The following is a 21,618-nucleotide window of genomic DNA, read 5'->3' as shown; positions in this document are numbered from 1 at the left end:
TTGTAAGATTTTGGGTACTCATGAAACCCGGACAGCTGGTAGCAGACAAGGGATGGATGGATGGCCGGAGGGGACCAAAGTCAGTGTGAACAGATTGAAGATCAACGATCCACATGGTTCTTTGCAGGACAGGAGTTTTAGTAAATGAGGTGGCTCCCATTGCTCAGGCTGAGTGAGTCTTCAGAAACAAGGCAAGCGCTGAGACAATGCTGACAGCTCTGAACTGTGAAAGTGTTCTGTTGCTAACCCTTACCAGAATGAAGTCAGGAAAGTGCCCTACGTGTCCCAAGGTCACGTCCAGGCTATCCTTGCAACGGCCAGTCCACCAGGGTCTAGAAGCTGCACTCCAAAATCAAGGCTAAAAATGGCCATGAAAGATAGCTGCAATTAAGGAGACAAGGCTGTATCACAAATGTAGAGAATCTTTCTGAAAGGGGAGGGGGGTGGAGAAAGGGGTGCTAGCAATAACACGTTTGTCTTTAAAGGGGTTGTAAAGGTACAATTTGTTTCCCCTAAATAGCTTCCTTCACTTACCTCATCCTTCGATTTTGCTTTTAAAATGTCCTTATTCCTTCTGAGAAATCCTCACTTCCTGTTCTTCTGTCTGTAACTCCACACAGTAATGCAAGGCTTTCTCCCTGGTGTGGAGTGTCGTGCTCGCCCCCTCCCTTGAGGGGACGAGCAGGAGAGTCAGGATGCTCTCTACATTGCAGATAGAGAAAGGAGCTGGGTGTTAGTGAGCGTCCTGACTCTCCTGCTCGCCCCCTTAAGGGAGGGGGCGAGCACGACACTCCACACCAGGGAGAAAGCCTTGCATTACTGTGTGGAGTTACAGACAGAAGAACAGGAAGTGAGGATTTCTCATAAGAAATAAGGACATTTAAAAGCAAAATCGAAGGATGAGGTAAGTGAAGGAGGACTGCACTAAGGTAAAGAAAGCTATTTAGGGAAAACAAATGTTATCTTTACAACCCCTTTAACAAAGCAAAGCTGCAGAAAAGGCATCTATACTACTAGGCAGGGCCGCTGATAGAGGGGGGGGGGGGGACCACCGGTCCTCTTGTAGGGAGCCCTTACTAATCTCCTCCTTGCATAGGGAGGAGATTAGTAAGGGATGACTGTCTCTTTCTTGGAAGCTGAAAGGTGGCCGCTCTCCCTCTCTCCCTGCTGCCAGCTTTTATCTGCTGAGAAAGACAGCTGTCCTTCACTAATCCCCCTCCCTGTGTGGGTCACCTTTCCCAGCCCTGGCTCTAATGTTAGCTCTGCAAGTCCTCATGTACACAGCACTTTTGAAAACCTTTTCTGAATGCTGTAAACTTGACAGCTTGAAATGTCAGTGAAAAACATCAGTTTTACAGCTTTTACTTTGTTTGTCTCCCTCTGTCTCTCTGATGCCAGAGATCCAACTGCCCAGCCTGTATATATTTTTTCCCCATCTCATCTCCATTTTTAATTTATTAACTCAGTTTTATCTTTTAGATTTAGCAGTCAGGTTGTATTTGTATCTGCTAATAATTATTTTATTGTATTTTCAGCAAAATATAGCTTTATATTTTCTTGGGGGGGGGGGGGGGGGCTGTTAGGTAGTCTGTACGGGGGCCCACAATTTCTATCAGCAGCCCTGCTCTTAGGACACATTTACTGGAACTTTGGCTATAAATATAAACATACCTGGATTTTTCATTACAGGTTATGTTACAGGTAGGATCCTTGAATTAAAGTAAGGATGAAGAGAAGGTTTACTTCACACTTTACAACAAAGACAACAAAGTAATTTCAGTAGTTTTGCATATGTTTATGACTGATCCAGTTAAAAAAAAAAAATTACAAGACACAGGTAAAGTTGACCTAAATCTATTGACTAAAATCTTTCCAATTCAACATAATTACAAATGTTGTTTTCAGTCTTTTCAAAGAAATCCCTGGCGTTCCTGCCATGGTCCTTAGTCAGCTACTTTCTGTTAGGGTGTGACAATTGTTTCCCAATTGTTCTCCTGCTTTGTCAGGCCTCGTACACACGATAGGTTAACCAGAGGACAACGGTCTGATGGACAGTTTTCATCGGTCAAAACCGATCGTGTGTGGGCCCCATAGGTTATTTAACCATCGGTTAAAAAAAAGCCAACTTGCTTTAAATTTAACCTATGGATTCCTAACCGATAGGTCAAAACCGATCGTTAGTAGGCATGACCATCGGTTAAAAATCCACGCATGCTCAGAATCAAGTCGACGCATGCTTGGAAGCATTGAACTTAATTTTTTTCAGCACGTCGTTGTGTTTTACGTCACCACGTTCTGACACGATCGGTTATTTAACCGATGGTGTGTGGGCGCGACGGACCATCAGTCAGCTTCATCAGTTAACCTATGACAACGGTCCTTCAGACCATTCTCATCGGATGGACTGATCGTGTGTACGAGGCTTCACATTTTTACACGAGTCCCTGGGGGAGACTATAAGTTGCTGATACACATCGCACAGGCACAGACATAGTCAACCATTGTCATTATCTTTAAGCCAATCCAGGACAATAATGAAACTGTAGAAAATGCTAAATGCTTTTAGGAAACTTTGGAACAAAAGGAAAAAAATAGAATAAAAATATGCACATAATTGTGCATAATTTATAAAGCATAATGATGTGCTTTACAACATGGATTGTGCCCCACCGGATTCTGGAGAAGGGGACAAGCCTTGAAGACAAGCCTGGTCATGTGACCCATCATAGTGCTATGACCTACTCTCCTGCAACCATAGAGCGCTCTCAATTAAGATAACCTGATGATCTCTGCACTACAGCCTGCATTTTATGAATAAGCCATAAAATGCAGCCCACTCTGTGTGCAGCACTACAATGTGTAATGGAGAGGATGCGTTTCGTCAGATTAGGCGACCCGTCAGAATTTGTAATGGAAGTGACGTTTCGTCGCCGCCACCATCTTGCTACACCCCGCACTCCTCCACAGTAAGGATACACTGAGAAGGGGGCAAGCGAACATCTTGTTACACCCACCGTACTGTTTAGATGTTGAATTTTAAAGCAGTGGAAAACCTGCTGACCTCACAGGTTTGCTAATCTGACAGAACACCGCTGCTTTTATTATGTAACATGTAAACAGTCAGACGGATTTCTAAATACTGTATTTCACCATAAAAGCTCAGTTTACTGTTAAAAATAAGTGTGAAATGCAAAACTCCAGTGGGTGTAACAAGATGTCCACTTGCTGCCTTCTCACTGTATCCTTACTGTGGAAAAGTGCGGGGTGTAGCAAGACAGCGGCGACGGAAGGTCACTTCCGTTACAAATTCTGACGGGTCGCCTAATTTGACAAAACATAGGCCTTGATATAAATGACCCCCTAAATGTCATCCAATTAGGGTTTAAGTATGATAAAACAACAATGACACATGTATTTGGTACATACAAGAACAAACAAACACTTACCAAATTCCTTCTAGCTGCTTACCTGAGGAAGAAAAACATCATGAATCAAATGTTCAGGTAAAAAAAATGTCTTCTAAAAGTATATTTCCTAATAATACAAATCACACAAGTTATCAATACAACAGCGTTCTTCATTTTATTCTTTTTTTTTATCTTTGCTGCATTGAAGAACTTATCCCATTTGCCTGTAAAAAAAACCCAAATCAGTTACAATTGGGAATCTGTAATTGTTTTTACACTTTTTTTTTGCTGTAGTAAATAAAGCACGAAAGCTCAGTCCTTTCCTTTGTAAAGCACATCGGTAGGCTCAATCAATAAAAAGTAAAAAAAAAAAAAAAAAAAAAAGGGGTAAAAGCAGCAAAACTCCAAGTACAAAGTACAGTACTGTGGTGGAAGAATTCCCTTGGGCTTTGTACGCAAATCCACACCGCGCCAAAATGTGCACTTCCAGCGTCTCAATGCACACAAAGCACCAAACAATTCCTTTGTGCTTAAAAGCACGTTTGTATCAAGCTTTTTTGTACAAGGAATGTGAAGTACTTCATGGCACCAGGTGGAATCAGAAACAATGCCGCTTCAAACTGGAATCTCAAGCTTCTGGGCAGAGCAAGAATCACAAAGCAGGAAGTGATGGCCCCAACAGCCGATCACTTCCCTTATTACAAAATCACATGACAGGAAATTACAAACAGAAAAGGGGAGGGCACTCAAAGAAAGGCAGGGGGAGGAAGTGCACACACCCCATCTTAGTCAGCATGGAGCCCATTCAGACATTGTTCGAAGTAAAACAATATCTAAAATTAAGATCATTCTACTTGTTCTTATAGGCTTGAAACAATCTGCGGGGACACTGCCACTGCTGTTGTCAATATACGGTACAAGTACGACAAAGCAGATATCAATGTCCTCTCAAACAGATCCATAAGGATATAACGAAGTCCGCAAGAGGCATATAATAGGTTTCTCTCGTTATGCAGACTTTGCTTCTCTAAATGTGTATAGTCATTGGAAAGCAAGCAGTCCAGCACATTGCGCTTGATATCTACAAACCAATAAATGCTCACACACACACAGGGAACACATTTCAATCCCATAAGAAGGTTTTTTTATACTGACCGTTTTTACCGCTGGTCTCGATTCAACCCAAGTGCGCTCTGTTAGAGCGCTCCTCGATTAAACATCAGACACAGGGAGACAGATGACAATCTATAAAACACACATCCTAGAATAAAATGTCCACATATATAAAATTCTCCACAACAGTACTCATAGTTAATAGGGTTGTCCCGATACCGATACCAAGCATTTGCCTGGGCAAATGCTCCCGATGCTTTACCCGATACTTATACTGTCGGCGGTGATCAGTGCGTGGGGAAGTTACAAGCACCGATCACCGCTGTATAGATTTAAAATTAATTTCTCCGCTTCTCTCTACACCCCTCCCGGCTTTCAGCTGCTTTAAAATCAGTGGTGATCGGTGCTTGTAACTCCCCCACACGATCACCGCTGACTGTCCCGTGTCCTCCTCCAGCCCCCCTCTGTTTTGCTGCAGTCTGTCTCCCTCCCTCCATGTATGCCGCCGCGTATCCCGTTTATGCCGCCGTGTATCCCGCCATGTTTCTCTCCCCTTCCGTGCTCCTCCTCCACCCCCTGGAAATGTCAGGATGGTTGAGCGGGGTAGGAGCCGGTAAATCCGGCTCCTTACTGCTCCGAATGGACAGAGTCAGTGATCACTGACTCTGTCCATTCACATAACTGAAACATTGTAACCTGTGTTTACAAATGTTTCAGTTTATTAATGAAGAGAAGACGCTGTCTTCACTCCTTTCATTTTCAGCGCAGCTGCTGCTGCTGAGAAAAGGAACAGGGGAACATGTGTCCCTAGTCCCTTTCCCTGTCTCAAAAGGAAGATGTCAGAATTCTGTTAAGACCCCTGATATCTCACCAAAGCCCCCCCAACAGGGCTGAAAAAATAAATAAAAAAATAAAGAATAAAAAAATTTAAAAAAATTATTGTAGAAAATAAAATTTTTTTTAAATAAAAACACACTCACACGGTCCACCCCCCCCCCCCCCTTAAAAAAAGAAAGCATTATAAATAAAAAAAATGTTTTTAAATTTAAAATTGTTAAAGATAAAAAAAAAAAAATACTGACACATGTGCCGCTGTCACATGCGATTAAAAAAAGTATCGGTATTCGGTATTGGCGAGTACTTGAAAAAAAGTATCGGTACTTGTACTCGGTCTTAAAAAAGTGGCATTAGGACAACCCTAATAGTTACCAATCAGAATTAATTCTGTGCTGGTCTAAAGTCAGTTAAGCAAATTCTGACTGGCTGTTATTAGTTGCTGCACTTTGCATTTCCATCTTTACTAAATAAGCCAGAAGTGTCTCAGTTGTTAAGAATGGGCCCATTTAACATCTCTAATGCAATGCATGCATTTTTAACAAAACATTTAACAAATCAAAAAGCCCCGTTAACACTTGAGCACTTGCGATCTCTGGCAGGATTTCCACCATTCTGTCCGTGATCCCAAAATTGTACCAAAACACAGTCCGGTTCTGGCGAGATAGATTCCACAGCAAATTAATCGCAGCAAAACACAGCGTGTGAAGCCTGTCGCGCAAAAAAAACGAGCAGGAGCATTTTTTGGACAACAGGCTTTGCGTGATGCAGTTTGCAATCACAGCAGAACCGAACCGCGCTTGCACCCAAATAGGCGTGGCGCAATTTGTAATTTGTGTAATCGTTTTTGGATCACAGCGATTCTGCCTGAGATCACAAATGCTCAAGTGTGAACAAGACTTAGTGGAGGATCTTCTCTTTGCCATTTGTCAGTAGCAGCCATTTGTTACACTTTAGAAACCTGAAAAAGTTCTCATTTAAACAGTAACATCAAGAATATACTGAAGGTGGCAGTGTTTTACAATGGCAAGGCATGCTAATAATTACCGGTATATAAAATGGAGTGGCACCTTTGTAGAGAGGATTTTTTAATGTTTGGGGTTGTGGTTTTCACACTGTTAAAGTACACCTGGTTTTATATTGCTGCTAAATGCAAGAAATGTGCTTGTTCTTTATGAATTGATAGATTTTAAATGCATCATATGCTAAAAATAAAGTAGCAGTTTAAAAGCAGGGCACGTTTTTATCCCAGTGTAAAAAGAATTACTATATTCTCCTGCTTGCTCTCAAGGTTATTTTGGAATTGATAAATATTAGGAAATACTAAAGCACAATATAAACATGCAAGTGTCTATGCAGTCACCACAGAAGACATAATGATAGGTTATTTGGCTTCTGTCTAAAAAAATTGGCCCTTGTATATGAATGTGAGTTAGGGAACTTAGGGCCAGATTCAGAAAGAATCGCGGCTGCGTAACGTATGGTCTTTACGTTACACCGCCGCAAGTTTTCAGCGTAAGTGCCCGATTCACAAAGCACTTACCTGTAAACTTGCGGCGGTGTAACGTAAAGACGTCCGGCGCAAACCCGCCTAATTCAAATGGGGCGTGTGCCATTTAAATTAGGCGCGCTCCCGCGCCGAATGTTCTGCGCATGCTCCGTTAGTAAATTTCCCGACGTGCTTTGCACGAAATTACGGCGCCCCGACGTGTTTGTGAATGGCGACGTGCGTAACGTACTTACGCTGAAAAAAAAAATGTAAAATTAGACGCGGGAACGACGGCCATACTTTAACATGGCTGGTGTAAAGTTAAGGCATGAAAAAACATGACTAACTTTGCGACTGGAAAAAACGACTTGCGACGACGTAACGCACGCGAGTAGCTTCGTGGATCGCCGCAAAAGCTAATTTGCATACCCGACGCTGGAAAACGACGCAAACTCCACCCAGCGGCGGCCGAAGTATTGCAGCCTTAGATCCGACGGTGTAAGTCAATTACACCTGTCGGATCTTAGGGCTATCTATGCGTAACTGATTCTATGAATCAGCCGCATAGATACGACAAGAGATACGACGGTGTATCAGGAGATATGCTGTCGTATCTCTTCTGTGAATCTGGCCCTTAGATTGTAAGCTCCTTGAGGGTAGGGACCGATGTGAATGTACAATGTATATGTAAAGCGCTTCGTAAATTGTCAGCGCTATATAAGTACCTAACACATAATAATAATGTAATGTGACTGTGCCCCAGAATAAGTACCGCTGAGGGTCAGCAAGTGGATAGAGAGGGTGAATCTTCCAAACGACGGCACAGACAGTAATAAAACCTGACAGGGTTTTGACTCCCTCTCCACCCAAAACTAAAAATAAGTTATACTTTATTATAAACCTGTGCGGAGGGAGCCATGCCACAGCTGGCCCTTCCTTCTGAACATTCTCGTTGCCTGGCTACTATACGAATCCATCTCCAGGTTTTAATTTACTGATTGGATGGATTTCCCAGGAGATTACATTGTATATCATTAGATGTCAGTGACAATTGGCAGCATTGGGCCTACAAAGTCATAAGAGACAAGCAGTGATCTATGGCCCCCCATACAGTACAAGTACAGCCCACCATACAGTGCCATGAAATGAAGGTTACCGAGCATAACAGGACTGAGGCGCCGAGCCAAGCCGCGGGACAGATCGTACACATACAACCGGACGGAATGACAACCCTGAGCGGACTCCATGCCGGGACTGTTCTTCTCTCACCAATCCTAGAAAGCTCCGAATGACAACCCGGTAACACTGACAGCCCTATGCGCCACGCCCTCTGCGGTGCTCCTAGCCAATCACAGGCACAGCTAACCTTCCAGCCCACGTTCACCACGGGGGCAACAATCACAACTTGGAAGAAGGCACGCCCATTTGCTTGGTCATCGTTGATGAGAGGATTGGGGTGTAGCTAACAAACCTGCTGACACACCATGCCCCGCCCATAATACACGGGCGCTCTCTGATGACGTAGTAGCGCGGGGTTCAGGAAGTTTGTTTCCGGGAAAGTGGAACGTAGAGAGTGAGTGGTTGGGTGTATGGAGGGAATATCGTGTCTGTAAATCTGCTGGTCTCAGTGTGCACTGTATTGCAGAGGTGTCATGTAGGTATTTGATGGATCATTGTAGTGTGCCACTTCTGCAATATTTGTGTTTATTATTTTGTTCTGGATAGAGCAGGGAAGAGTTAGAACGTGTGAGGTTTTTGTTTGTTTGCTATCTGCATGTTGTACTTTGGGGATTTTCCCTTCACTTTCTGTCCATAGACATCACAGGAGAAAATATCTCTATAAAGTGAGGGAATTCTCTAGTAGACCGCTGTCACCACAACAGGCATCCCCAGTGGAAGATTTCTCCTCTTTCTGTTTCTAGGATAATATAAAACTGCATTCACACGGGCACCCAGATCTGGTACAAATGGCAGCGACAGGAAGCTGCTACTTTTGCCACCTATGATTGGCTATCTGTGGCTGCCTAGAGCCCTGTATACTTCAATGACTTTGTGGGACTAGTCACCCGTGCCAATGTAGCTTACGGGTCCTTTCCCATGGTCATCATCAGTTCAGTCATGTATTTTTGTTAATAACTGATAAATATGGATTCAGATTACATCAGTTTGCACTTCAGGTCAGTTTAGATCAGTTTTTGTATCCTTTCTTTTTTAGTGTTTGCAGAAACCAATCAGAGGTGAAATATAACTTAACCATGCCAAAACAGGAAGTGAGGGAAAATCCTATTGTTTCATCAGATCTGGTAACAGAAGTGACGTGTCATCGCCGCCATCTTGCTACACCCTGCACTCATTGTAAGTATACACTGAGAAGGGGGTAAGTGGACATCTTGTTTCACCCACTGGAGTTTTGCATTTTACACATTTTGTAGCAGTAAACTGAGTTTATATAGTGAAAAACAGTACTTGGACCTCTGTGTGAATGTTTACATGTTGAATTTTAAAAGCAGCGAACTTCTGTGAGATTGACACACCTGTAAGATCAGCACTCTTGCTGCAGCTTTTAAAATTCAACATGTAAGACGGAGTTCGAAGTACTGTATTTCACTATATAAAGTCAGTTTGCTGCAAAAAAAAAAAAGTAAAACTCCGGTGGGTGTAACAAGATGTCCGCTTACCCCCTTCTCAGTGTATCCTCACAATAGACAAGTGCAGGGTGTAGCAAGATGGTGGCGACAAAACGTCACTTCCTTTCTGACTAAACACCTGTAAGTTAAAGGCATTCCTTGGGGACCCACAGGTCACCAGAACTAGTGTCCCCATTGGAAGGTTTCCGCTCTATTACTTTTCTGGGGACAACACAATTTGGGATTTTCTTTTACTTTTCAATGGTAAACAGGACAAATGGTGTCCTCTAATGGCGACACAGCAATAAAAACTCTTTACTTTCCATTTTTCATCTGAAAATGGACAGATGAAAAATAGCCAAACGGAACCCACTTGTGGGCACTTACACGTTGGTATTTCCTCACTGACATGGGAGTCTCCAGATCATTCCTGTTCTGGTGATGACACAATTTGGGATTTTCTTTTACTTTCACTTTTGGTGTTAATTGTAAACAGGACAAATCTTCCCAACAGCAACACAGTCAACAATAAAAACCTCAAACAAAAAAGCCAGCACTCCACCAGTAGACCTAAGGCTCCATTTAAATTGAATGCAGCTTTCAAGTTGTGCGACTTTCATCTGATTTCAAAGCTGCATCTCGGTACAACAGATGTCTATTAAGTTTGCACCCGAAATCGCCAAAACTTGACCTGTCTAATTGCAAAAAAAGTCGCTCCAATGTGAATGGGCGGCTAATAGTGTTAAGGAGGTCATAGTGCAATGATGACAATAGAGTGTACAAAACGTCTAAGGCTGCATTCACATCTAGACGGACGAAATCGCGGCGTTTTGTCGCCGCAAATCGCGGTAAAAATAGCGGCGTTTTGTACCGCGATTTGCGGCGACAAAACGCGGGTATTGTCCGCCTAGATGTGTCCCAGATTGACCCCCTCTATGGAGATGATTGCCATCTCCTAGCCGAACGCTCGAAGACGCCTGAAAAAAAGGTCCGGGACCTTTTTTCACGCAGCAGGCGACAGGCGTCCGGCGTTCGGCGTGGAGATGTGAACCATCTCCATAGAGGGACATGTATTTCCAGCCCTCTGGCGGCAGAGGCGTAGCGCTACAGGCGTAAAAACGCCTAGATGTGAATGGGGTCTAAGACCTACTAGTCTTGTGCTAGCGTTTTCTTTTTTGTTATACATTAGCCACATTTCCTCCCCACCCCACCTGCGGGGGGAAAAAAAAGTCACCAGGTGCTGATCTCGTAAAAACCCAACTGTATCCTAAACGCTAAAATGATAGGTTGAGTGGAGAAAAGCTGCATGCTCTGTTAGGTTCTTAGTGCTGTCTACTTTCTTGTTGACATTTCCTCTAGTTTAGTTTTTGTCTGCCTAAGGGCACCTATATAGCAATACAAAACAATGGAAAGAGGTTCTAACACTTCATATCTTCCTAGAACAGACAAAAAGTGAGGCAAACCTCACATCTGGTGACTCAACCAAAACATTTTGAAAAGTTCTAACATCCTACTCTGCAAAAGCACAGACCAGTTTCACACAGGCTTCAGTTTGTGCATTAACAGCAAGCTTTGACAAAGCATTTGCAGAGCTTTCAGAAAGCTTTGAAGCTTTTAAATTACCAGTCATTCCAGTTTGTAAATGTTGAACATAGATTCTAATGGGAGTTCTGATTGCCGAATTAAACAAGCTGCTAACAGGCTTCAGCACTGTTTGAATTTGAATAGTGCTACAAAAAAAAATCAGGTACCTAAATCCTAAAATTTCTGATAGTGCGTCAACTTACTGTGTTATATTCTAAGGACTTGTATGGTATGAACTCGCAATTAGAAAAAAAAAAATCTATTTATTATATCAATTACCATTAAAAGTGCACCTCTCTTTTGTGGTTGAACATTTAGTGTTAATTGATATCTTTTTTTAAATAATTGTGTATTGTGAGTTCATACCGTACCCTGAAAGTAATTTAGTGCCTCAACTCACTGGGGTTTATTTACTAAAGGCAAATCCACGTTGCACTACAAGTGCAATTGCTTTAGATCTAAGGGGAGGAAATGCAAGGAAAATAAAAAAAACAGCATTTTTGCTTGCACATGATTGGATGATAAAATCAGCAGAGTTTCCCCTCATTTCAGATCTACCCCTCAGATCTAAAGCGACTGCGCTTAGGAGGAGCTCTACTTTAAGATTTTTCAGGACAGCTGTGACACATTCACACAGTATTTTTAAATTGACCCCTTACTGTTTATGGGGTTAGGGCCACTTAAAGCAGAGCTACACCCAAAAGTGGTACTCACTTATATGCTCCGTGCCACATTTGGCACCGTTCAGGGGGGGAATGGGGGGGGAACTGTTTTCAACATGTCCCCTTCCCCACTTCTGGAGATGGGCCGCGACCCAATTTCCCAGAAGTTCAGCCCCTCCACCTTCCCCCACCATAGGGCCAATTAGAAAGCGCAGCGCACTTTGTGCATGCGCAGTAGGGAACCAGGAGTGAAGACGAAAGTCTTCACTGCCTGGTTCCCTTACCAGGAATGGCAGCGGCAGCACCCGGGAGTCCATCCAAAGATTAGCTGGGGTGCCAACATTGCGGGTTGCCTGGACAGGTAAGTGTCCATATGTTAAGTCAGCTGCTGCAGTATTTGTAGCTGCTGACTTTACATTTTCTCACCTCGTCTTTCAGGACAGCACCTGGAGAGAGCGCAGCTCCACCCACTTCCCAAGAAACACTGCAGTCAATGCTATAACTTCCGCCCCCTTCCACCATGGCCTCAGTTGTAGTGTTTCCTCCGGCCATGGTGGAAGCGCTGCAGGGAACCAGGGGTGTGCTGTTCTCTCCCCAGGCGGGGAAGGTGGTTTTTTTGAGCATACCGGTGTTTGATGTATTAGGAGGTGATCCTCCAGTAGGCGAACTCGACTTCTCCCCTGACGCGCGGGTGAAGGTCGGGTGCTTCTCTTCGGTCCGGCGAGGACAGAGGCTGCTGGAGGTCCCGCTCCCTGAGTCCGGGCATCGTAGCTTGCGGGGGGGGCGGTCAGGTGCTGTTCTTCCGGCATACGAGGTCCCGGAGCGGAGGGCGTAGTGACGTCCTTTCCGGGTGGAGGCGGGACTTCCGGCGGCGCGTGGTGGCTTCCGGTTCCGGCCGCCTGGAACGCAGGAGGAGGAGTGGCCTCGGCGGTGCTATTTCCTGGGTCTCGCAGCGGCGAGAAAGAGCCGGGAAATTCAAAAAGCTGTCGCACGCCCGCAGCGTTCTGGGACCATGGAGCCAGAAGACGCAGCGGAGGTGGCGGGAGCAGGAGCCACAAGCACCAGCCCGGCCCAGGTAGGAGACCCAGCGGTGGTCAATGTACCAGGGTATTGTTATGTCCCTCTTTTCTGCCCCTTCGGGGGAGGGGAGCCTGCCTCACTCACCCTAGTCACTTCTATGGGTGTGTGTAGTTTTTTCTGGTACAGCGGTGATGGGTTCTGGTGTTAATTGTTCACTAGCTGTGTGCACTTGTGTGATTTGTTGGTCTGGCATACAAAGGTTAAACATAGCGTTGTTGTCCTTTGTGTCGTTCAGAAAGTTAAAGAAAAACTTAAAGTGGTAGAACCTCCTCCTTCCAAGAAGCGGTGTGCTACTTGTAAAGCTTCCCTTAAAGGGAACTGGACCAAACCTTTATGCAAAACTTGTATTGCGGAGATTGTCAGGGGGGAGGCCTCTACTAGTTCGGCCTCTGAGCAGCCCACCGTCAAGGGTACGGGGGAGTTGCTCTCTTCATTTAGGGAGAAGTTGCACCAGACTTTCCAGTCTTTTCGCTCCTTCCTGGACAAGGGTCCGACTAAGGGATCTAAGGCCAGGGCCAGTACCCCCTCCACATCTAGAAGGTTATACAGTGAGTCCGAGGAGGAGGAACCTGAAAATGTTGTTTCAGGATCAGAGGCGGAGGAAGAAGAAGAAAGGGATACTTCTTCCTCGCGCTATAAACTGTCCTTAGAGGAGGTTGATGACCTATTAAGGACTATTCATTCTACCCTAAACATTAAGGAAGATGCGACTCGGCTGTCCTTGCATGACAGGATGTACCAGGGCTTGGATGAGGTGAAACATCGTACCTTCCCAGTACATAAAGTATTGTCCGAAACAATTAAAAGAGAATGGAAGGACCCGGAAAAGGCACCCTTCTTTTCTAAATCTCTGAAAAGGAGATTTCCTTTCGATGAAGATCCAACACAGGCATGGAATAAAAGGCCTAAGCTGGATGCAGCATTCTCAAAAGTTTCTCGCAATACGGACCTAGCTTTTGAGGATACAGGTACCCTTAAAGATCCCCTGGATAAAAGAGCAGATACCCTGCTCAAAAAAGCCTGGGATACCAGCTTGATTAATCTCAAGCCAGCTGTGGCATCCACTGTGGTGGCTAGAAACCTTGAACATTGGCTGGATCAGCTTAAAGGTCACACCGAGGCTGGTACCTCTCGTAGAGAGCTTTTGGAGTCCTTTCCAGTCCTTATGAAAGCGGTAGGCTATATAGCGGATGCATCTGCTGAATCCGTGAAGCTCTCCGCCAGATCCTCGGCGTTGATAAATTCAACCAGAAGGGCCTTATGGGTTAAGACCTGGCAGGGGGACACAGCCTCTAAGCTGAAACTGTGTGGATTACCTTTTGAAGGAGACTTGGTGTTTGGCACAGGGCTAGACGCCGTTCTGGATAGGACGGCGGATAGAAAGAAGGCTCTTCCTTTAAAAAAGGTAGATTCAGGGCCCAAGAAAAATTTTCGTCCTTTTTTCCAAGCCAAGGGTCCTAAGGATGCGCAAAGAGGCCAGGGTGCTAGACCCTGGCGGTCCCAGAGGGGCCGCGGGAAGCCTGGGGTGTTATTTCGCTCCCCCCAGCCAGCCTGCTAAGCCCCAGTGACGGTCTCCCAGCTGTGGGAGGTCGGCTCCAAGCCTTCCTTCCACAGTGGGCAGAGGTTCTCGGGAAGACCACCGTCGCGGTTTTATGTGACCCAATTGCCCAGGGAGCAAGAGAAATCTCGGGCAATGCTGTCATTAGTGGAAGATTTTCTCCAGCAGAGGGTGATTACGCCAGTGCCCCAGAGAGAACAGGGGGAGGGCTGTTATTCCCATATATTTCTAGTAAGGAAGCCGTCGGGCAAATTCAGGTTAATTTTAAACCTAAAAGTCCTGAATCTAGCTATCCGGTACAAGAGATTCCGCATGGATTCTATATACTCGGTGAGAAAGCTTCTTCCTCTGGGGTGCTTTCTAGCATCGATAGATTTAAGGGATGCATATTTGCACGTCCCGATCAGGACTTCCTCTCAGCGCTATCTGCGCCTAGCCATCAGAACAGAGAGCGGAGTGAGACATTTCCAATTCAGAGCCCTCCCATTCGGCCTTTCCTCCTCTCCCAGAGTCTTTTCAAAGGTGGTGGCAGAGGCCTTGGCACCCCTAAGGCTCAGGGGGATTTCTATAATTCCATACTTGGACGACCTCCTGGTTTTCACCAAGTCGGAGGAGCAGCTTCTCCTGGACCTGAGGAGGACCCAGGCTCATTTGGAAGGGCTCGGGTGGATTCTGAACAGAGAGAAGTCAAATCTAGTGCCCTCCCAGAGGATAGTCTTTCTAGGATACACTATAGACTCTGTTCAGGGGAAGATTTTTCTACCAGAAGAAAAAATAGAGAAAGTTCAGGCTGCGGTGAAGACAATTCAGACGAATGTGCCGATTTCTGTTCGCTCAGCCATGTCCACAATCGGAATGGTGTTTATGCCCGGAGGTCTTCCAAGAGCTAGTAAACAGGTGGGGAACCCCTCAGATAGACCTGTTCGCGTCCCAGTCCAATGCCAAGGTTCCGGCTTATTTTTCTCTCAACAGAATGGACCAGGCAGAGGGTCTAGATGCGTTAGTCCAACGCTGGCCCTTCCGCCTGTGCTATGCCTTCCCCCCAGTTCAGATCATCCCTTTAGTATTACGGAAGCTTCAGGAGGAGAAGACTACTCTGATCCTGATAGCCCCGTACTGGCCCAAGAGGCCTTGGTTTTCGAGTCTGTTGGAACTGGCAGTAGAAGATCCCTGGGTACTGCCAGTCAGAAAAGATTTACTTTTTCAGGGCCCTCTACTTCATCCAGACGTGAGTCGGTTAAGACTCACGGCCTGGTTACTGAAGAGCTAATTCTTAGTAGGAAGGGTTTGTCCAAACGTTTGGTAGATACGCTACTTAGTAGCAGGAAAGAGGTCACGAGGGCCATCTATTTCAAGACTTGGAAGGTTTTCAATTCTTGGTGTGAAGGTAAAAATTATTCTCCTTTGAATACTTGTTCCGTCTTGGAGTTTTTACAAGACGGTATGGATAAGGGTCTGGCAGCCAGCACCTTGAAGGCGCAGGTGGCGGCTTTGTCAGTATTTCTAGAGAGACGTTTATCTCTAGAGCCCTACGTCATCAGATTTTTTAAGGCCTTAGCCAGGGCTAGGCCTTCCCCGTTTAAATTTTTCCCCAAGTGGGATTTATCAGTGGTTCTGGGGGGTTTGACTAAAAAGCCCTTCGAACCACTGGTAGACGCCTCTATAAAATTTCTGACCTTGAAATTGGTGCTTTTGGTAGCGGTCACCTCAGCGAGGAGGGTTAGCGAGCTTCAGGCGCTTTCCATTTTGGAGCCTTTTTTGTCAATCTTCCCTGACAGGGTAGTATTAAGAACTGATCCGAGTTTTCTTCCAAAAGTAGTGTCAGTATTTCATAGGACGCAGGAAATAGTGTTACCTACCTTTTGTCCAACTCCTTCTTGTCCGAAGGAGAGGGAATTCCATTCCTTAGATGTCAGGAGATGCATTAGACGCTATCTAGAGGTCTCTAGTGAGTTCAGAAAGGCGAACTCGCTTTTTGTTCTGTTTTCAGGATCCCGCAAGGGGCATGGGGCATGGGGCTTCCAAGAGTACTCTGGCTAGATGGTTACGTATGGCTATCCATGAGGCATACAAAGCTAAAGGTTTGGATCCTCCTCCGGGAGTAATGGCCCATTCTACTAGGGCGGTGGCAACTTCCTGGGCAGAATGGGCTGGAGCTTCACCAGAACACATCTGTAAAGCGGCAACGTGGACGAGCTTTTCCACCTTCGCTCGTCATTATAGGATGGATTTGCTCTCTGTGTCAGAGCAGTCTTTTGGCAGGAAGGTCCTGCAAGCGGTGGTCCCACTTAGTCTTAGTCTAACTAAGGTTTTTTTTCACCCAGGTTGGACCTCCTCTTTAACACTAGCAAAGTTGTAGCATTTATCATGATCTGCATGTATACTAGGGATAGCTGGCAATTCTCTCACTGGCTCCAAACACTACAAGAAGTTAATTGTTCAATGAATAAATCTGATGTCCAGGTTTACTGTCACTTTAAAGGGGTTGGGGGCTGGTCAGTGACATAAGTTTTTTCACCTTAATGCATAGAATACATTAAGGTGAAAAAACATGAGGGTTTACAACCCCTTTTTAAAATAGTTTGTTTGGGCCACCTTGGTCCAAATTAAAGCGGATGTGCCACGGGAAAATAATATTAAAAGCCAGCAGCTACAAATACTGCAGCTGCTGACTTTTAATATTAGGACACTTACCTGTCCTGGAGTCCAGCGCCGATCGCAGCAGAGCACGAGCGATCGCTCGTCTCTCTACTGCTCCCCCCGCCATCCACGCTGAGGGAACCAGGAAGTGCTTCACTAAGTGCTGCAGAGTCTCTAAGCACTACATGTAACTTCAGCTATGTACAGTACTGGGATTCGAGTGTGAGACAGCATGGTCCAAACAAACAATTTAAAGTGACAGGAAACCTGCACATAAGCTTTGAGCTTCAAATCCTCTAGAATTTGTGGCACAAATCTTTAATTGAATGCAGCTTCCCTTTCTCGAACAGCAAAAATTGCTCAGAGCTTTCCAGTAGCTGCTACAAAATCACAAGTGTCACTTGAGTTTAAGGGTTTATATCTACTTTAATCATGCAAATTTTTATGTTGCATGATATTTGCAAAGCTTTTTTTATTAAATACATGTTTTTAGGGAAAAAAACATGAATTTGAGTGCATGCAACACAAACAAAAGATGGGGGGTGCGTTGAGTAAATGGATACCAAATCAAGACTCAAAATTGCTGCATCCTTGAAATGTCAAACAACTACAGTACCTAAAATTTTTCATAGGTGATGCCTTTACAGGTTATCAATTACAAGTGAACTACAATTTATGGCCCCAAAATATTACCATCACTCTGGTGGTATTTTGCAAACCTGGCCTGTTAGTGGGTCCTGAGGACAGGAGTTGAGAACCACTGTTGTAGAGACATCAGGGACAACAAGTTGAATCCAGGATGTTTTAAAATGGACATCAATGAATAAGTAACTAGTTGAAGTATGACTTTATTTTTTTTCAGCACCTGCAAAAAGACCCTGGAAGTTATTGTTATCTTTTTATTCCTATGAAATGTTTAGGTTTCGACCTATATTAATAAATTCAAAGGAACGAGCAATTGGATAATTATGCACTTTTTTTTTTTTCCTTAAAAGTTCCTGAAGCCATGCCTGAATGGAATTCTTACTATCATAATGAGGAGGGTGAAGAGGACAATGAACACGAAGATGGAGATGCAGAGCCTGGTGGTAAGATTTATTTATGGCTTTTGCTTTCGACAGCAAAGGTTTAAATAAATGTAATAATTAAACAATAGCACTGTAGAGGAAAGAAATTATAAATAACAACTTTTATGCATCTCCTTAGTAAAAGTAACCACAAAACTCTGCATATACACCTGTGTGATTTTTTTTTTTTTTTTTTTTTTTTTTTTAATGGGCCTATAATTAGATGGTAGATTAATACATTGTGATGGTTATTAATCACCACTGGGTTTTTAACTATTTTCTAAATAAACAAAAAAGACCAAACATTTAAAAAAAAACAGTTTTACATGGTCAGGAAGGTTGAAAAAAAGACGCCAGTCCATCCAGTTCAACTTGTGGTGTGTGAGTGTTTGTCAATAGTAGATCGTATATCCCTGTAGGTTGTGATCGCTAAGGTGCTCATCTAATCGTTTTTTAAAACTATCAACGTGTCCTGCTGATACCACTGCTTGTGGAAGAGAATTCCACATCCTTACTGCTCTGACAGTAAAGAACCTTCTATGCAGGGTGAAACCGCTTCTCTTCCGATTTCAGTGAATGGCCATGTGTCTTTTTAAATTCCCTTTCTTGGATACGTTTTTTTCCTTATGCTAGGGTCACCAGTACTGTATTTGTACATCAATATCATATCAAGTGTCTTCTCTCCAGAGACACTTGCTTGTAGTCATTCCCCATAGCAGAGACCCTCTACTCCCTACTAGCTTTGTTGCCTTTCTCTGGACGCTCTCCAGTTCCAGCACATCCTTCCCGAGGATCGGTACCCAGAACTGGATGGCATACTTAAGATGCGACCAAACCAGAGTCTTGTAGAGTGGGAGAATTATCGTTTTATCTCTGGAGTAAATTCACTTTCTCTTATTGTTCATGGACGGACACAGCTTCCTTAAATCTTGACTTGTGGGTTATGTTCCTGTTCTATAGGAGAGGACTAGGCAGAACATGTTAGATATTTAAATACATGTTAATTTAACAGAGTTGAACAGCCCCGCCCAGGGGGCAGTCCCTCCAGACATAATCCTCCATCCTGCAGTCAGCAGCTCAGTTTTTTCTGCCTAGTAGAGGAGTAGGACCTGGCTCCCTTTGGGCCCAGGGTCCTGAAGAACTTTTTAATTTTTTTTATTTTGAGAATCTTCGATCAACTGCTGGCTGAGTGACAGGCTGGATATTATAAATCCTTGTAGTTCCCCCCCCCCCCCCAGTCTGGCCATCGAGCATGAGCAGGCCTTAGCTTCGCGCTGGGTCGGCCACGACATACCCCATGGCTCCAGGGGTGACCGGTGAGCTATATGCTCCGGGGTTCACATGACTGGGCTGCTTGCTGTCTCAGTCACAGTGGACCGGCTACAGCTACTCTGTACTACTCGGTTTAAGGTTTTTAGGAATGCACCAGCAGGTCCTCGAAGGGACGGGTAAGTATGGTTCCTCCTGCCTCGGCAGGATGGAACAGCTGGGGGAAAGGGGTTCTCCTGTCCTCTCCCTCTGTCACCCCTTCTCCTCCTTCCTTTGCGGGGCTCGCTCTGACCAGGGCATACCTTTTGTGGGACTCCCGGTCTGTGGGGGTGTCCAGGCCCGCTCTTTGTGGGGGGTTGTCTTTTTTTTTTTTTCTTTGGAAGCCTCCACCGTGGCCTTCTCGTCCACATCGCAGCATTTGGGCGCCATTTTTCTATAGCCTATGGTTATTATTGGAATTTCCATTGGTGGCCATTTTGCCGTGACCATGCTGTGACGCAGGTCTGTATTGCGGGCAGCCATTTTCTTATGGTCCGCGCACTTTTTTCTCTGAGGGGGTTTCGGCGGCCCCCCCCCCCCCCCCCCGCCATCTTCCGGGGAATGCTCTGACTCTGATTCGGGCCTGGCTGCGGCACAGGACCCCAGTTCTGGACAATCGGAGAATACCGACCAGGACCTTCCGGTGAGGAGAACCCCTCGTCCGGGTCAGCGCAAGACAGGGCATTTGTGAGTATACAGCTGGAGGATACAGCTGAGACATCCACGCAGGGCTCAGTCTCCTTTGGGTCGCACAAGTCGAACCGCTCTGTTAAAGTTTTTCCTTATGTGTCTTTCTTTGATAAGTTCATAGATAAGGAATGGGAACGGCCGCAGAGGTCCTTTGTGTTCCCTCAGCGCATGGCGGTCTGTTATCCCTTTTGAGGAGAGCCTTTTGAAAAAATGGGCTTCTCCTCCGGTCGTTCACCCCCCTGGTCGCTCGATTAAACAAAGTAACCACTCTCCCGATAGAAGGGACCCCTGCATTTAAGGACCCTACTGATAGGAGGTCCCGAAGGGGTGAGCCGTTCAATGTTCACCATGCTGGGGTCAGCTTTGCGGCCTATTTTGGCTGCAACTTTGGTGTCTCAGACACTCACTGAATGGGCAAAGATATTGCAACAGACAGTAGAGGAGCATAAGCTCCCTCCAGAGTGCGTAAGGCTGGCTGCCAGTTGGTACAGGGTCTTGTGTATGTCTGTGATGCCACTCTGGATGCGGCCCTCTTGATCTCCAGAGTCTCTGTATCTGCGGTGGTATTGCGCCGCCTGATTTGGCTGAAATGCTGGTCTGCTGACCAAGCATCCAAAAAAGCTCTGACAGATTTGCCCTTCAAAGGTGGGAGGCTTTTTGGTACCTCTAGATGACATTATTAACCCCTTCCATACAGGGCATTTTCACCCCCTTCCTGCCCAGACCAATTTTTAGTTTTCAGCGCTGTTGCACTTTAAATGACAATTGCGCGGTCATGCAACACTGTACCCAAATTAAATCTTTGTTCCCCCCCCCACAAATAGAGCTTTCGTTAGGTGGTATTTGATCATCTCTGCGGTTTTTATTTTTTGTGCTTTAAACAAAAGAGCGACAATTTAAAAAAAAAACACAATCTTTTTTTATTTAATAAATATCATAATTAAAAAATAAAATAAAAAATTCCTCAGTTTAGACGATACATATTTTTGGTAAAAAAAAATTGCAATAATCGTATATTGATTAGTTTGCGCAAAAGTTATAGCGTTTACAAAATAGGTGATAGATTTATGTTTATTTTTTACTAGTAATGGCGGCAATCTGCGTTTTTTTATTGTGACCGTGACATTGCGGTGGACTCATCGGACACTTTTGACACGTTTTTTGGGACCATTCACATTTATACAGCGATTAGTGCTATAAAACTGCCCTGATTACTGTGTAAATTGGACTGGCAGGCAAGGGGTTAACGCTAGGGGGCGCTGAAGGGGTTAAAATATTCCCTAAAGTGTGTTATAACTGTAGGGGGAGAAGACTCACAAGGAGAGGAGACCGATGTGTGTTCCTCTGTACTGGGAACACAGCATCGGTCTCCTCACCTCTGACAGGAGGTGGATCTGTGTGTTTTTACACACACAGATCCACACTCCTGCCGTGATCACCGGCAATCGCGGGTGGGTGGCGGACATCGCGGCCGCCGGACACACGCGCCGGGTTACGAGCGATGCTGCGGGTGCCCGCGCCCTAGATTGCCGTGAAGGAAGGATGTCATATGACATCCA

The 21,618-nt window shown here is 45.0% G+C and overlaps 2 protein-coding genes across 4 annotated transcripts in view; one reads left to right on the top strand and one right to left on the bottom strand.

Moving 5' to 3' along the window:
- The window catches only part of DESI1 (desumoylating isopeptidase 1), a 55,168-nt gene extending 46,882 nt beyond the window's left edge, over positions 1-8,286 (bottom strand). Inside the window, exons 1-2 of one of the 2 annotated variants that reach the window (XM_040359642.1) lie at positions 8,000-8,286; positions 3,447-3,468 (exon numbers count right to left, since the gene is read on the bottom strand). In XM_040359642.1, the coding sequence (XP_040215576.1) occupies positions 3,447-3,468; positions 8,000-8,090 (113 nt within the window). In that variant the 5' untranslated portion in view covers positions 8,091-8,286. The remainder of the gene's footprint in view (positions 1-3,446; positions 3,469-7,999) is intronic. The other variant, XM_040359641.1, reaches the window with a different exon arrangement.
- Positions 8,287-8,292: 6 nt separating this feature from the next.
- XRCC6 (X-ray repair cross complementing 6) overlaps positions 8,293-21,618 on the top strand; it is a 247,393-nt gene continuing 234,067 nt past the window's right edge. The window contains exons 1-2 of one of the 2 annotated variants that reach the window (XM_040359639.1): positions 8,293-8,416; positions 17,990-18,082. In XM_040359639.1, coding sequence (XP_040215573.1) covers positions 18,001-18,082 — 82 coding nt within the window. In that variant the 5' untranslated portion in view covers positions 8,293-8,416; positions 17,990-18,000. Of the gene's footprint in view, positions 8,498-17,989; positions 18,083-21,618 lie in introns of both variants that reach the window. The other variant, XM_040359638.1, reaches the window with a different exon arrangement.

This window comes from Rana temporaria, chromosome 7 (genome assembly GCF_905171775.1).
Source record: "Rana temporaria chromosome 7, aRanTem1.1, whole genome shotgun sequence".
Taxonomy (NCBI): Eukaryota; Metazoa; Chordata; class Amphibia; order Anura; family Ranidae; genus Rana; species Rana temporaria.
Note: the sequence above shows the minus strand (reverse complement) of the source record. Positions and strands in the feature narration are given on the sequence as shown.